The sequence below is a fragment of the Coffea eugenioides genome, chromosome 2 (assembly GCF_003713205.1).
Source record: "Coffea eugenioides isolate CCC68of chromosome 2, Ceug_1.0, whole genome shotgun sequence".
Taxonomy (NCBI): Eukaryota; Viridiplantae; Streptophyta; class Magnoliopsida; order Gentianales; family Rubiaceae; genus Coffea; species Coffea eugenioides.
This window is the reverse complement of record NC_040036.1, coordinates 29,192,519-29,207,321: the sequence shown is the minus strand read 5'-3', so window position 1 is coordinate 29,207,321 and position 14,803 is coordinate 29,192,519. Positions and strand designations below refer to the sequence as shown.

The 14,803-nt window shown below is 34.8% G+C and overlaps 1 protein-coding gene across 2 annotated transcripts; it reads right to left on the bottom strand.

Annotated features, from left to right (window-relative positions):
• Positions 1-3,997: 3,997 nt before the first annotated feature.
• Positions 3,998-5,425, bottom strand: LOC113762788 (katanin p80 WD40 repeat-containing subunit B1 homolog). Of its 2 annotated transcripts, none has more exons than XM_027306381.1 (4): positions 5,411-5,425; positions 4,487-4,603; positions 4,330-4,398; positions 3,998-4,245 (listed from the first exon to the last, which is right to left on the bottom strand). In XM_027306381.1, the coding sequence occupies exons 1-4, from the start codon at positions 5,416-5,418 to the stop codon at positions 4,185-4,187; spliced, it is 255 nt and encodes an 84-aa protein (XP_027162182.1). In that variant the 5' UTR covers positions 5,419-5,425; the 3' UTR covers positions 3,998-4,184. The 2 variants fall into 2 exon arrangements, with proteins under 2 accessions (XP_027162182.1, XP_027162183.1); XM_027306382.1 differs by having other exon boundaries at positions 3,998-4,242.
• Positions 5,426-14,803: the final 9,378 nt, after the last annotated feature.

Below are 14,803 nucleotides of genomic sequence, written 5' to 3'. Positions count from 1 at the left end.
AAATGGATAATTTTGTCCCTGTGGAAACCATCGATCGTGTATTGGGGGTCTTGAGATTGCACTTGTTTTCCCCTCAGCTCTGAATATCTCTGACCATGAATTCAAGAAATGCTAGAGAGATGTTTCAACGGCGACCATGTGATTCATGGAGCATGCAATGATCTTTCTCTTTTAAAGAAACTGAGGAGCTTTAGAAACTGAAGAGGTCACTCTTCTCCTGTTGAGTGGGCCCAGACATTTTCCAAAGCTTAGAAATGTATGCTTAGCCTAGCTTTTTTCTGATTAAGAGATGTAGTGAGATCTCATTGTGAATAGAAATTGTGAATCTAATACCTGATTATGGGTAAATTGCTACCAACCCTTAACCAAATGGAGCAATCTAAAACTGCACCTTCTAATTCTAGAGTCAGATGTGTTTTTTTTACCCCCACAATTTTATGGTACTACGTTAAAAGGTTTTTTTTTCTTTTGATAGAAAAAGAAAATTTTATTAATATGAGATAATGTTCACAGCAAGTGCAGTAACAATAAAATCTGGAAAGATATCCCTCCACATACAATCATTAGAAATAGAACAAGCATATTTAGCAAAACAGTGTGCAATATTATTCAACTTTCTAGACACCCATGATGTTTCCTAGGTTGCAAAGGTTTGTATATCTATGAGAATATCATCTACAAGCAGTCCACAAGTTGATGCATCCGTATTCATACTTTGAATCATTTTAATAACTTTTTGACAATCACCTTGAATAATCATGTGCAAATGAAGATTCAACAACAATTTTGTGACGCCCCCACTTCTCCCAAGGGCGAACCCAAGGGTACCCGCGGGACGCCTGCCCAACTCTCGCCAGGACTCGAGACAATTCCAATTCAAACTTAAAGTCTAATACTAACAATGAAAATCGGAATAAAGGTACGAAGTCATTTCCGTACATAAATATTCAATCTTACATCACAATTTCAAACTTACAATTACTTTCCCCAAAATATACAACATCCAAAAGTCTCTAGTCGATTACAATCAAAACACTAATACAAAAGTGCCTCAAGTCGGCCTTTCCTTAACATCTTTCATTCCAGTTCCTGTTAAGGAAAACAAACTAATGGGATGAGACAATACTCAGTGAGGCCAAAAAAGTCAAGCAAGCACGTAGTTCAAGTATCAATAACATTTATGCCATAAATGAAGCGATAAAATCAAGTAATTCACGATTAACAATTAAACACACTTGAGTAGGATACATAAGCTCTCAGGAGCTAATTTTCACTTGCTTCGCCACGGCTCGATCCGATACCCCCTCGTAATGACACTCCGTCATTCGAGTAGGTATTATGTCCGTAGAAACTTCACTTATTACTTCCTCCATCCATCATTCCACCCTCTCGGATCCGTAACCAAACACGCACGAAAAGAGCGATACTCGCCGAGTATGCCGAACAAGATCTCAAAAGATCAATTTTTGTTTTGTTATTCTCTTGGTTCATCAAGCTTCTCGACTAACCCCATACCGGCTCGACTTGCAAGATTGGCTAAGAGAATTGGGCGTCCCCATAAGTCGAGCAGGTTCACTCCACTCGACATCACGACACGCACGATAACACGACATGCACACGAAAACATGTATATTTTGCCGATGAGATTCACTCCAATCGACTTTAAAAATCAAGTTTAATGCAAGTAAAGGAGAGCGAGTGCGATAAAGTACACACTCGTCTCATCAAGTAACATTCACGTATATGAGCAAGATAGATCAAGTAAATACATCAAGTCATGCACTTGACACTCACCTAGTCAAAACAAGAGTGGCGCACAATCAAGTATTTTAGGCGTCCCCTATGAGATCCTCTTGAAGGTCTCCTTGAATGCCTGAGCAAATAATTTACAATTACACACTATCACTTTTAAACCCCTTAAGAAAATATCATGAAGGAGAGCCTTAATTACTCGTAAATCGAAACTCAAAAGTGGGGTTTAATAATACAAAGTGGGGTTCAAAAGTGGGGTTCAAAAGTGGGGTTTACAATTACACACTATCACTTTTAAACCCCTTAAGAAAATATCATGAAGGAGAGCCTTAATTACTCGTAAATCGAAACTCAAAAGTGGGGTTTAATAATACAAGAAAAACTGATTTTCATCCTTGAAATCAAGTGTAAAATGGTCAAGCAATATTGAAGGAAAATGAAGAGTCCTTAAAACTCAATTTCCTTTAAGTTCAGAAATTTCATATTTGAGGTGCATTCTTTGAAAAATCATATCTCACTCTTTGTAGGTCCAAAATTGGAAACCTTGGTACCATTGGAAACTACTTCTAAAGTACTAAAAGTTCTTGGAAGGCACTTTTCCATGATTCAAAACGAAGACACTCAAATTTTGGCTTAAAATTACTGACTTGCACTTCTAAGGCAGATTCGGGGTTGATTTTTGGCAAACTTTGGAAATTCAGCAAAAATCACAGAATGTGAACTAGCCTTTCAAATTTGAAACTCAATTAGAGTTACAATCAAGGTTTAAAACACAACAAGCAGAACTAAAATCAAAGTTTTGAGCTCCAAGATATGGCAGCTCAAAGTTGGCTAAATTCCTCATTGATCAAGAATTTCCAGATTTGAAACATGAACTTTAGGACTTCAGTTGGGCATCGAAATGGACTTTAATTCACTACAAAAAAAAAGATTTCTAGTGACAACAATATTTGTCAGGAAAATATACGTATTTTGTCAGGAAAAGTTTTCGTGACACCAATGTCGTCAGAGAAGATTAGTCACCTATACGCCGTCGGCAAAAGGTTTTCCTGACAACTATTGGAATTGTCGTCAAGAAAGGTGTTATTTTATGTGACGCATCATTAGGAAAGGTAATCGTGATGATTTGATCGTCAGGGAAAGACCTCATATTCTTGACGATCCTTTGTCGGGAAAGACCCTGAACTTTGTCACTAAATTTTTGATTGTCAAGAAAAGTCCTACATTGAAACTTGTGAGGAAACTTTAATGACAATGCAATATCATTTTTCCTTACGACAGCTGCATCACTATAATATATTAATTTCCAATTTGACCATTCAGCCTTTTTAAGCCCAGCAATTTTAGTGACAACAATGACCGTATCTTTTTTTTGAATAATAATTTTTTATTTTATTTTTAAAAAAATTTTAGCAGAGCTTCCCCTCACAAATGGACGAAATCTCCCTGCCAACAAGCCCAATTTCAAGAAAAATTAAAACTCCTGACTAAACCATCGCATATCATCTATTTAGACACTCCATCCAATCAAAATATAAAAGTATGCAAGCAAAATATCAACCAAAACTTCACAAATTATCATTAGTAGGCAACCATAATATGTCAAACCACAAAAGTTAACTATGTCAAACATTTACATATCATCACATTCCATGATTTGAAACCAATATAAACATTGCTATTTCTCCCTAGATAACTGCCATATACCTAACATATGCTAAAACCAAAAGATGGACTTTAATTCCATGGTCAACAAAATACTAGAGATCGATGATATCAAAATAGAAGAGTTCTTCAGTATGAGCCAAAAGCAATCCACAAGTTCACCCCAAACCTGTACAATAAAACCAAGAAAAATCTGAAATCAGAGAAATAATAGAATGGTATGCAAAAGATGTATTTTTGTTATGATGCATGGATGATCACTACAAATTGCTTAGGGACCACCTAATAATGAGTACAAGCAATGCATTAACTTGTACCAGAATAATTACTATGCTGCAAGTAACCAATACTACACCAGGAAATACAAATCATAACATAAATTGTTCCACATCTATTTGCTACTACCTAACTACCTAACTCCCCAGCTCGCATCTATTTGCTACTACCTAACTACATTACAGCAATACATGATTTACCCAATAAGCCTACAACTAAAGATTAGCATTTCATGATATTGGGTTAGCCAAGAATTAGACCTAAGCATCCTCCACCAGGTCAAGTTGATGGGGCGCAATATCTGTTCAAGCAGATGAAAGCAAAAGGCCATTTCTCACTCAGCTTTCAACCTTGAGTTAAATGAATGAATTAGCAGCCTCCACTTGGCACGACTGCGATCAAGTCCCACAGTCTTCTTGGAGAAACATGTTAGGTGTCAATCCAATATTTGCAACTAAACTACTCAATCAATACACACTTTCCTCATGAAACTAAACTTCTTGAAGTGCTAGATTTAACTCGTGTGCCGACTTGGCAATTGAACCACCTCTTCTGGAAAACCCCAAAACAAATAAGCAACAAAGAAATCATCATGTGCGTACATTGAGAACAGCAATTTAGGGAGAGAACAATCACCTGCAAAGTACAGGCAAGCAACGCTTAACCTTTTCAAGCTCAACAAAGCATGTATTGCAGCGTTCCAACCTTTTGCACCAACCCAACAAGAGTCTCAGAATTAGGAGACTTCAGATAATACGGATAATAAGAGATGTTTTGAGATATTGAATCACACCTTTGCTCTGCCTCAATATCCACTCCTACGGATGAAGGTGCTGATATAGAAGAATATATTACTGACCCAAATACTCTGACCAGCTTCAGAAGCATCTCCAATGAGATATTTTGATGCCTGCAGAATAATATGTATCACATGCCAAGAGAACAGAATAAGTAATCAGCTGGAAACAATTCACATTTACAGGCATGTCAAACCAATAAAGGCATCCATTCAAACAGTTCATGGAAAACCTTTATACAGCAAATTACCTTTTGTTGTAAGAAAAATCTGTGCAATTAGATCTGAGCAAGATAGATAAATATCACCATGTGAAAAGTTTAACTCAAAAGAGTTTTCTATTTATCCGTCGCCACGTAAAAATTCAATTAACTGTTTCTATATTACATTGTCACAACGTAAGAAGTTCATTAATAAAACCTGCCTTCTCAAAGTCCAGGGCAAGCCAGTTAAATAGATCTTGTACCTCAGTTAAAGATATTAATGGAACAGAAATGATAACTTTTAACTAACATGCACCTATACAAAGAGATGTCAAGGCCAAATCATCATTATTTTTTTTCAATTTACTTTATTATGAAATCACGAGACTGACTTCACTGTACTGTTAGCAAACAGCTTAGATCTATTCCAGATATGTATCATAGATCCAACAAAATTCCAATTGGGCTGGTAAGAGAAAGATACTAATGGAACAAAAATGATAATTTTTAACTAAAAACACACCTATATGAAGAAATATCCAGGTAGAATCATCTTTTTCTCAATTTAAATAACTAAGAAACAGTGTGACTGGCTTCACTGTTATTTTAGCAACCAGCTTAGATGTATGTCAAATGTCTTGTAAATCCAACAAAATTCCAATTTGTAATAGGCTTAGACTATAAAAGAAGCCAGAGACTGCTGCTTAAACATCTTTACCTGTCCATCTCACTTTCAAGAGCATTTACAGGGCAAATGAGAAGAACTATGACACATCAACATAATGCCAAGAATTATGACAGCAGAAATTTGTCCTGTAAACCCTGCCATTCCACCTTTAATCTGGAAATGGAAGAACAACTGAATCTGAAGTCACACATCCAGTATAGATAATCACAGTAGCAACTAGCATTGCTGTCATAATTCTCACATCTCAACTCTGTTAGTAAGCTGAATTCAAGCAATGAGATTTAGGCCGTGGTAAGTCACTAACATGCTCCATTTTTTATTGCAACACTGGGATTTCTCCACCACCAAATTATCCTGGGCCATCTTCACTTTTTTGTTATATGGGTGATGCATAGGAAAAAGTGTCAGTAGTGTTCGAAGACTATCCTTGCAGTAAGTAGCAAGGATGCAACCACTGAGAACACATTGCTGGTTTCCCCATAGCCAGTCTTAAAATTTCTTTCAGTGTTCCATGCTGACCTGAAATTTATCTATTATCTTCACCCAAAACAAAATACAACTACCTCATATAAAAGCCACTCAAATGTAGTTCAAACTATGTAGACATACGTATAAAAAAGACTGGACAATAGTACACCCATTTTGACTAACCAAGTCGAAATTTCCTCTTTTTTTGGCCATGAAATCCAAACAACATTACCACACTTCTAATCCAATAACCAATATTTGCACCAGGACATATAACCCAAGGAAATATTTAGAAACTTAATTGTAATTTAAGTACATATTCTTAATCTACAACTGCATTGTATAAAAAATAATGCCATTTCATGAAATATCGATCTTTCATCAAAAGGGTAAGCTAAAAATTGTAACTTTTCTGTTAAATAGCGAAGCAACAAAACTGAAAAATTGAGCTGATTGCAAATTCCATAGTCAGACCTGAAAAATTGAATTGACTCACCAGTCAGAGCCGACTGCCAATTCCACTATTGTACTTTCAGTACCTTGAGCAGAGCTGAAAAATTGATGACTTGGAAATAGGAGGAGCAACCAAAACAGGATACCAACCGGGTCAATTTTCAAAGGATCTCTGTCGAGCAAGCGAGCATCAGCAAGAATGATATCAACAAGTTTTCTACTGATTATATCCCCGGGCACAAGAATTTAAACATCTTCCTGGGTTTTGACGAACAGAGAAAGAGAGAGATGAATAAAATACCCACTATAAAAATAAAAAATGAACCAATTAAGGACAAAATTGAAGGGTGATTTGGAGAAAAGGAACTGATTCAAGACAAAATTGAAGACAAAATTGAAGGATTATTTGATTTTTACATCACCTTAGACCATCGTGTTGTCTCTCTTGTTGAAAGAGATGAAGACAAGTTCGAGTTCGTTGTTGTTCTTTGTTGTTGGAGATATGAAGACAAGTTACAGATTTGGAGAAAGTGTTTCTTTGTCGTTGTTGTTCCAAAAGTAAGAGATACGGAAAAGTGTTTCTTTGTTTCCCGGTTTCCATGTCATAAGTCTGATTTCCTTCTAAATTTTTTTGGGTCCAAAACGGGGAAAAAACTGGTGGGAAAAAAATGGAGGGAGAATGAAAACTTTTCCTGACGAATTGATGTGGGGAAAGTAACTCTAGACAATGAAAAAAATAGAAAAACATGTTTGCCTTCTGAAGGACATTTGTGACGTGCGCGGGGTATACATATAATATTAAGCTCATCCCAATCAAGTTTTACATTTATAAATTCCTAAATACCCCACACGCGATTTATCGCAAGTATACGAATCGTGAGCGAGTATAGGGTATTAAGGGTCGATCCCACAGGGAAGAATGCAATTACCGGTGATTTTCGAACTCCTTTATTATTTAGACTACCACAAATATAAAAATAATGAAAATTAACACTAAAAAGCTCCGAGAGATATGGAATTCCTTACTACTCTTGCAAATGAAGTTACCGGTTAAGTGAATGCTATTATCTTGACTAGTTATGGCGTAATTCCTAATGTATGTGAAACCTACTTTCGTAGTGAATCAACTATACTTGTAATTAAGCCATACCTACTCTCGTGGTTATGAAATTAACTACAAGTTCATTTCTTCTATGAAATTACATGAAACAAGTCACTTAAGCCACATAGGTGCACCTCTACTCTCGTGAGTGTACTCCCTAGGCTTATCACTTCTTTGAACTAGTGTTAAATTCCAATTTTCATTGCAAACTTAACACCTTAAGATTATCATAATTAATGGCCAGTTAATCATGATTAGATAACCAAAAGTGATAAATAACGTGCTCAAAATAATATCACCAAATAACCAAGTAAACCTCACAAACAAAATATAGCAAGTTCAACCATAACTCTAGGCATAAACTTTAACTAAACATAATAAAAACACAAAGCCAACTTGTATTATAATTAAACATGAAATCCAATACAAGAGAGAAAGTAGTAGAAGAGATATCACCCTTGTCACATGAGATCAACCTCTTCATCTTTGCTCCTCCAATCTTCATCCAAATCTAACTACAAATACAAGATGGATAAACTACTCTACCTATACTATACTAATGAACCAAGGAAACTCTAGTGAAAACTACATTTCTGGTGAGTTTCTCTAGCCTTCTCCCAAGTTCTCTTGAATCCTGCAAGTCCATGGCTATATATAGATGAATGCAGTCAGGAAATGAGGCTTGAAACATCCCTTTTACAGCTGCTAATTGGTTGTCATACGTTCATCCATAGCTGTAAATTGTTGAAGGAGAAAACAGGTTGTACCAGCAGCTATTTCTGACCAGAATCTGGCTACTTCAACTGCTATTTTCTCTATGATGACGGCTGAATTAGCTCTTGTACAAAACATAGCAGTTGTAGTCCATTGAAATAGCTGTCCAATGCCTCAAGAATCATCCAATTTGGAGCTGTCTAGACCAAGATATGATAAAAATACCACTGACTGGTCAATTCCGCGTTTTCAGCTCTCAGCAGCAGACTTTGACTTCTGTATTTTGACATTTTGACTAGTAAAACAGCCGAATTGGACTTTGATGTCTTCACACCAAATGTAGATATATCTCTTAGCTTCAAAATGGTACCAAGATCACCTTGATCCGATCTGTGTAGCTCCAGATATAGTCAAAATACGAAAATGTGTCTGAATTGTCAAAGCTGACTTTTCCTTGATTCAAATTGTATTTTTCCTTTTACACTTCATATTTTATTTTCACCATTTTAATCCATCTTCAATCATCCAAATATTTTCTCAATGCACTTCATTTGATGATTGAATCATTAAACCTACAAAATATGAAGTTTTTACCATAAAAATCAATAGAAATGCAATTTTCATACTTTAACCACAAAATGCATATTTTCACTAGAATCTTAGTTAATTATTTATAAAACTAAATAAAACACACCAAAACTAATTAATAAAGCACACTAAAAATACGTAAAATATACTCTTATCAAATACCCCCACACTTGAACCATTGCTTGTCCTCAAGCAATAAGAAATACAAACCAACAATGATCCAAAATTTGAAAATAAACATATGTAGCATTTCAACTTCATTTCCTCAAAACAAAGTAAATAACCATTATGCAATTATTCAATTAAATTCAAGTACTCATAATATCAAGTAAAGGAGAGCCAATTATACCACCATTATAACAAATTCAAGTCAATTTCTCATCTTTAACCAATTTCATACGCAAGTAACTCATAGCCAATAATATGCTTTCTAAACCCATGATCATCTTCTTATTTAACTTAAGGAGGGATTTATTTATATAATATAGCTAAATATTACTTAAGTTGTGAAAGTATCTTTTTACGCGAGTGTCGACATTTTTAGATGAAGATCACCGGTTACTCAACACTTCACATACTCAAGTTGCTTTGCATACTCTTAATTCAAGTACCGTTTTACGCGAAAGTCGACATTTTTAGATGAAGACACCCGGTTACTAAGTACAAGAATCATTGGAGTAGAATAAATCTTTTTTTTTTCTTCTTTTTTTTTTCATTTATTTATTTTTTTTTTAAAGTAAAGATAATAACATTCCCTCGAAAGCATAATCATGAGAAGAGTATTGCAATTATTGACCATATTTATCACTTAACTTATAAAATCCAATAAAGAGAAGAAATTTCATCAAATATGCAAAAAAAATATAGGCATAATTTTCTCCACTTTAAAAGATATACTTTCCTACAAATGCAAAAATTATAATCACATAATAGTCATTTCCAAGTTAAATGAGAAAAGAAGTTTCCAAATCACATATATTTATCTCAAATGTAGAAGGAATTTGAACTACTAATGGTATGAAACTTGTTACCCCTTGGATAAAATTGAAAAAATATGAAACTTTTTGGGGCAAGTTTGCAATTTTGGACAAGATTTTAGAAAAATTTTGAATTTTAACACAAGCCCAATATTTGCAACTAATAATTCAATCACATACAATGTATATAATCTCAATTCTCCCCCCACACTTAACATACACATTGTCCTCAATGTGTAAAAAGGAAAATGAAGATAAAGAAAAATAATACTCCCCTATTGTTGTGATTGAATATGAAGCTTCAAGGTATGTTGTTCGCCGGTCTTCATCACTTCATGAGTTCTATTGGATAACCATTAGTGATATAAACCTAAGAATGGAAAATGAGAAACCAAAGTGATAACAAAGGCTTAAGACATCAAAACGGCTATCCGTAACTTCAAACCTTTGTTTTGGTGATGTACCTATATACAATATACAATAAGCAACTCAAGGTACAGGAAAAGAAGAAAAAAGAGAATCAAGGAATCTGCATTTTTTTTTTCTCCGAAAACGCGACTCATCAAAACGCGCCACCAAGCCGCGTTTTATGAAGTCGCGTTTCTTCACATATCTTGCAGGATCGAAAACGCGACTACGTAAAAACGCGACTTTAAGTCGCGTATTTGAAGGCGCGTTTTTGGTTTCTGAACAGGCTGTAAAACGCGACTTTGTAGAAAACGCGACTTCCTGTCGCGTTTTGAAGGCGCGTTTTCTTCATTATAGGCACAGAATTGAAAACGCGATTCAATGAAAACGCGATTCAGAGGCGCGTTTTCTTGAGAAACGCGTTTTCTGCTGCGAATTTTAGCAGAAATTCAACTTTTGCAAAATTACAAAAGGTACCCTAATTACTCAAAATGCATCATAGATCATTTGTTTGCTAAAATATTCAATGCATGCACATGTAAAATGATCAAAACATGCATTTTAACCCCTTGTAACGAATCAAAAACAACAATTACTCAAATCGAGGGGTTGAGTTCCTTGATCAAACTTCGCCTTTTTCACCTCATTTGGTCACTTTTGCTTTCATTTCTAATACCTATAAATGAAAAATAACGAAATAACTCAAACACATACTTTAAACATAAAATCACACCAAAATAACATAAATAACCAAAACATTGGGTTGCCTCCCAATAAGCACTTTTATTTATAGTCGTTGGCTCGACTATTGAACCTCATTTTTCAAGGAGGCTTAGTTAACGAATAATTCACCATTTTTGGTCGTGGTGGATCATTACATGGTGACTTTATAGCAAAAGTCACATGATCTAATGATGTGAGAAATGAAAGTGACTTACATATTCCAAATGTTTCATAAATATTACCTTGAATATGCACCACTTGAGAACTTACCAAATGAAATGCCATGAGAGTATCTTGGGCAGCAATACCCTTAGAACCTATACTTTCAATGCACTCCTCAGGAGGGGTGAAAAATGAGTCATTAAAACTCACCTCTTGAGGTTCAAAGTTAGTTCCAAAGATATTATCATGTGAAATAGACATTTGCTCATTGAAACACAATTGAGATTCATCATTTTCATCAAAATGCAATCCATTTTCACATACAACATTCCTACCATTCATGCTAGGATCATTTTGCAATTTATTAGAAGAAATAACCTCACACAATGCATTCAATTGCTCATTTATTCTGCCAAAGTGAGAAGTTAATTCATCTATTCTTTCCTCAATCCTATCAAAACGGTCAGAAGTCAGATTAGCTAATTTTTCTAAAGCTAACTCCCAAGATGGTTTAAAATCATTAGCTACTCTTTCTATTGCTAACTCCCAAGATGGTTTTGATTCATATTGGACACATTCAGGTTGGTAATCGTAAAAATATGAAGAATTACTATAAGTACATTGATTATCCCAATCATAAGCAGGAGAATTGATCCAATTAGCACTATATTGATCAAAATAGGGATTGTAATGCTCTAATTCATAATAATAATCCACATTTTGTGCTTGCATACATGTATTAGTAGCATGATAACCTCCACACAAGTCACAAATCACATGATAAGAATTAAAAGTATTAACATTCCTCCCTTGCTCAATTTCATGCATAATTGTGTCCATCATAACATCAAATTTTGCCTTTAAGCACCTTAAACCATCTTCAAAAGACATACCTTCAGTAATTTCTTGGTTACCTCTGTTGAAGGAGTTTTGCACTTGGTAACCATCCATTGCCAATCTTTCATTTCTCAAGCTTTGTCCTCCCAATTCACCTACCCTCCTCATTATCTAAAATTACTTTTAAACAATCTCAAAAGTAAGATCAGTTAAGAAGGATAGATTCCAAGACACAAACTAAAACAGAAAAAAAAATAATAATAATAAAAATTGACTCAAAAAAATGACATAAAACACACAAGATACAACAAAAACAACAAAAATAAGAAAAATTGTCTAAATTAATAAAGTTGCTCTTCACACCGATATTGCCAAATCTTCCCCGGCAACGGCGCCAAAAACTTGACGTGCGCGGGGTATACATATAATATTAAGCTCATCCCAATCAAGTTTTACATTTATAAATTCCTAAATACCCCACACGCGATTTATCGCAAGTATACGAATCGTGAGCGAGTATAGGGTATTAAGGGTCGATCCCACAGGGAAGAATGCAATTACCGGTGATTTTCGAACTCCTTTATTATTTAGACTACCACAAATATAAAAATAATGAAAATTAACACTAAAAAGCTCCGAGAGATATGGAATTCCTTACTACTCTTGCAAATGAAGTTACCGGTTAAGTGAATGCTATTATCTTGACTAGTTATGGCGTAATTCCTAATGTATGTGAAACCTACTTTCGTAGTGAATCAACTATACTTGTAATTAAGCCATACCTACTCTCGTGGTTATGAAATTAACTACAAGTTCATTTCTTCTATGAAATTACATGAAACAAGTCACTTAAGCCACATAGGTGCACCTCTACTCTCGTGAGTGTACTCCCTAGGCTTATCACTTCTTTGAACTAGTGTTAAATTCCAATTTTCATTGCAAACTTAACACCTTAAGATTATCATAATTAATGGCCAGTTAATCATGATTAGATAACCAAAAGTGATAAATAACGTGCTCAAAATAATATCACCAAATAACCAAGTAAACCTCACAAACAAAATATAGCAAGTTCAACCATAACTCTAGGCATAAACTTTAACTAAACATAATAAAAACACAAAGCCAACTTGTATTATAATTAAACATGAAATCCAATACAAGAGAGAAAGTAGTAGAAGAGATATCACCCTTGTCACATGAGATCAACCTCTTCATCTTTGCTCCTCCAATCTTCATCCAAATCTAACTACAAATACAAGATGGATAAACTACTCTACCTATACTATACTAATGAACCAAGGAAACTCTAGTGAAAACTACATTTCTGGTGAGTTTCTCTAGCCTTCTCCCAAGTTCTCTTGAATCCTGCAAGTCCATGGCTATATATAGATGAATGCAGTCAGGAAATGAGGCTTGAAACATCCCTTTTACAGCTGCTAATTGGTTGTCATACGTTCATCCATAGCTGTAAATTGTTGAAGGAGAAAACAGGTTGTACCAGCAGCTATTTCTGACCAGAATCTGGCTACTTCAACTGCTATTTTCTCTATGATGACGGCTGAATTAGCTCTTGTACAAAACATAGCAGTTGTAGTCCATTGAAATAGCTGTCCAATGCCTCAAGAATCATCCAATTTGCAGCTGTCTAGACCAAGATATGATAAAAATACCACTGACTGGTCAATTCCGCGTTTTCAGCTCTCAGCAGCAGACTTTGACTTCTGTATTTTGACATTTTGACTAGGAAAACAGCCGAATTGGACTTTGATGTCTTCACACCAAATGTAGATATATCTCTTAGATTCAAAATGGTACCAAGATCACCTTGATCCGATCTGTGTAGCTCCAGATATAGTCAAAATACGAAAATGTGTCTGAATTGTCAAAGCTGACTTTTCCTTGATTCAAATTGTATTTTTCCTTTTACACTTCATATTTTATTTTCACCATTTTAATCCATCTTCAATCATCCAAATATTTTCTCAATGCACTTCATTTGATGATTGAATCATTAAACCTACAAAATATGAAGTTTTTACCATAAAAATCAATAGAAATGCAATTTTCATACTTTAACCACAAAATGCATATTTTCACTAGAATCTTAGTTAATTATTTATAAAACTAAATAAAACACACCAAAACTAATTAATAAAGCACACTAAAAATACGTAAAATATACTCTTATCAATTTGCCTGACGGGTTGTCATAAAAAGTATTGTTTTTGTAACGAATAGGTTGGTTGTCATGAAAAATTTGTCACGAAAGAAATAATTTTTTGTAGTGTTGGAATGGCATCAAATTTGGTATGATTACACTACTATATGAGGTCTACCCCTCTATCAAATTTCATGAAAAAATTCGTACGGAAAGTCAGTTAACAAGACCACTAAAGTTCCAGGAATATCCAAGACAATTCTGCCTTATGATTACGTTTTCCTTTTTTCGAAACTTTAGCCAATGAAATCATCTCAAACATGGTTCATTTATGAAGGAAAAGTCTAAGAAACATTCAACATACATTTGGTATGTGATTAACACCAAAAGTTTCAAAATAACAAGTCCCAATTCGAGCTAAGCCATCGGCTAGCCCAAAGTTAGGGTTTTCTTTCTCTGGTGCAGGTTTGTAATTTGGCCATAACTCACTCTATTCAACTTAGAATGGGGCACGGTTGGTGGCGTTGGAAACTAAATTCATAAGGCTACAATTTCTTAGAATAAATCGTTTTGAAATTCTATCCATAGCTAGCTTAAATTCAAGCAACAAGTCCCAGCACCTCATTGACTCTCTAGCACAGCAACAAAACAGAACAGGTAACTTTGAAAAACTAGTACGATTCACTCAAGTCGAATCAGGGGATGCATTTTATACCGTTAGAAAACTAGAAGTGTCTAGTTTCAAATTCCATAAACGGCACTCAATTTTGACATTGGAGAAAAGAGTTATGATCATTTAAAACTCGCTGCCGGAGCACCTCTGTACACGT

What these genes read in the sequence shown, in the direction of transcription:
- LOC113762788 (XM_027306381.1), bottom strand. An exon ending in GATATTGAGGCAGAGCAAAG is followed by an intron (nt 4,399 to 4,486) that starts GTGTGATTCAAT and finishes TTGGTGCAAAAG; the next exon opens with GTTGGAACGCTGCAATACAT. An exon ending in TGCTTGCCTGTACTTTGCAG is followed by an intron (nt 4,246 to 4,329) that starts GTGATTGTTCTC and finishes GGGGTTTTCCAG; the next exon opens with AAGAGGTGGTTCAATTGCCA.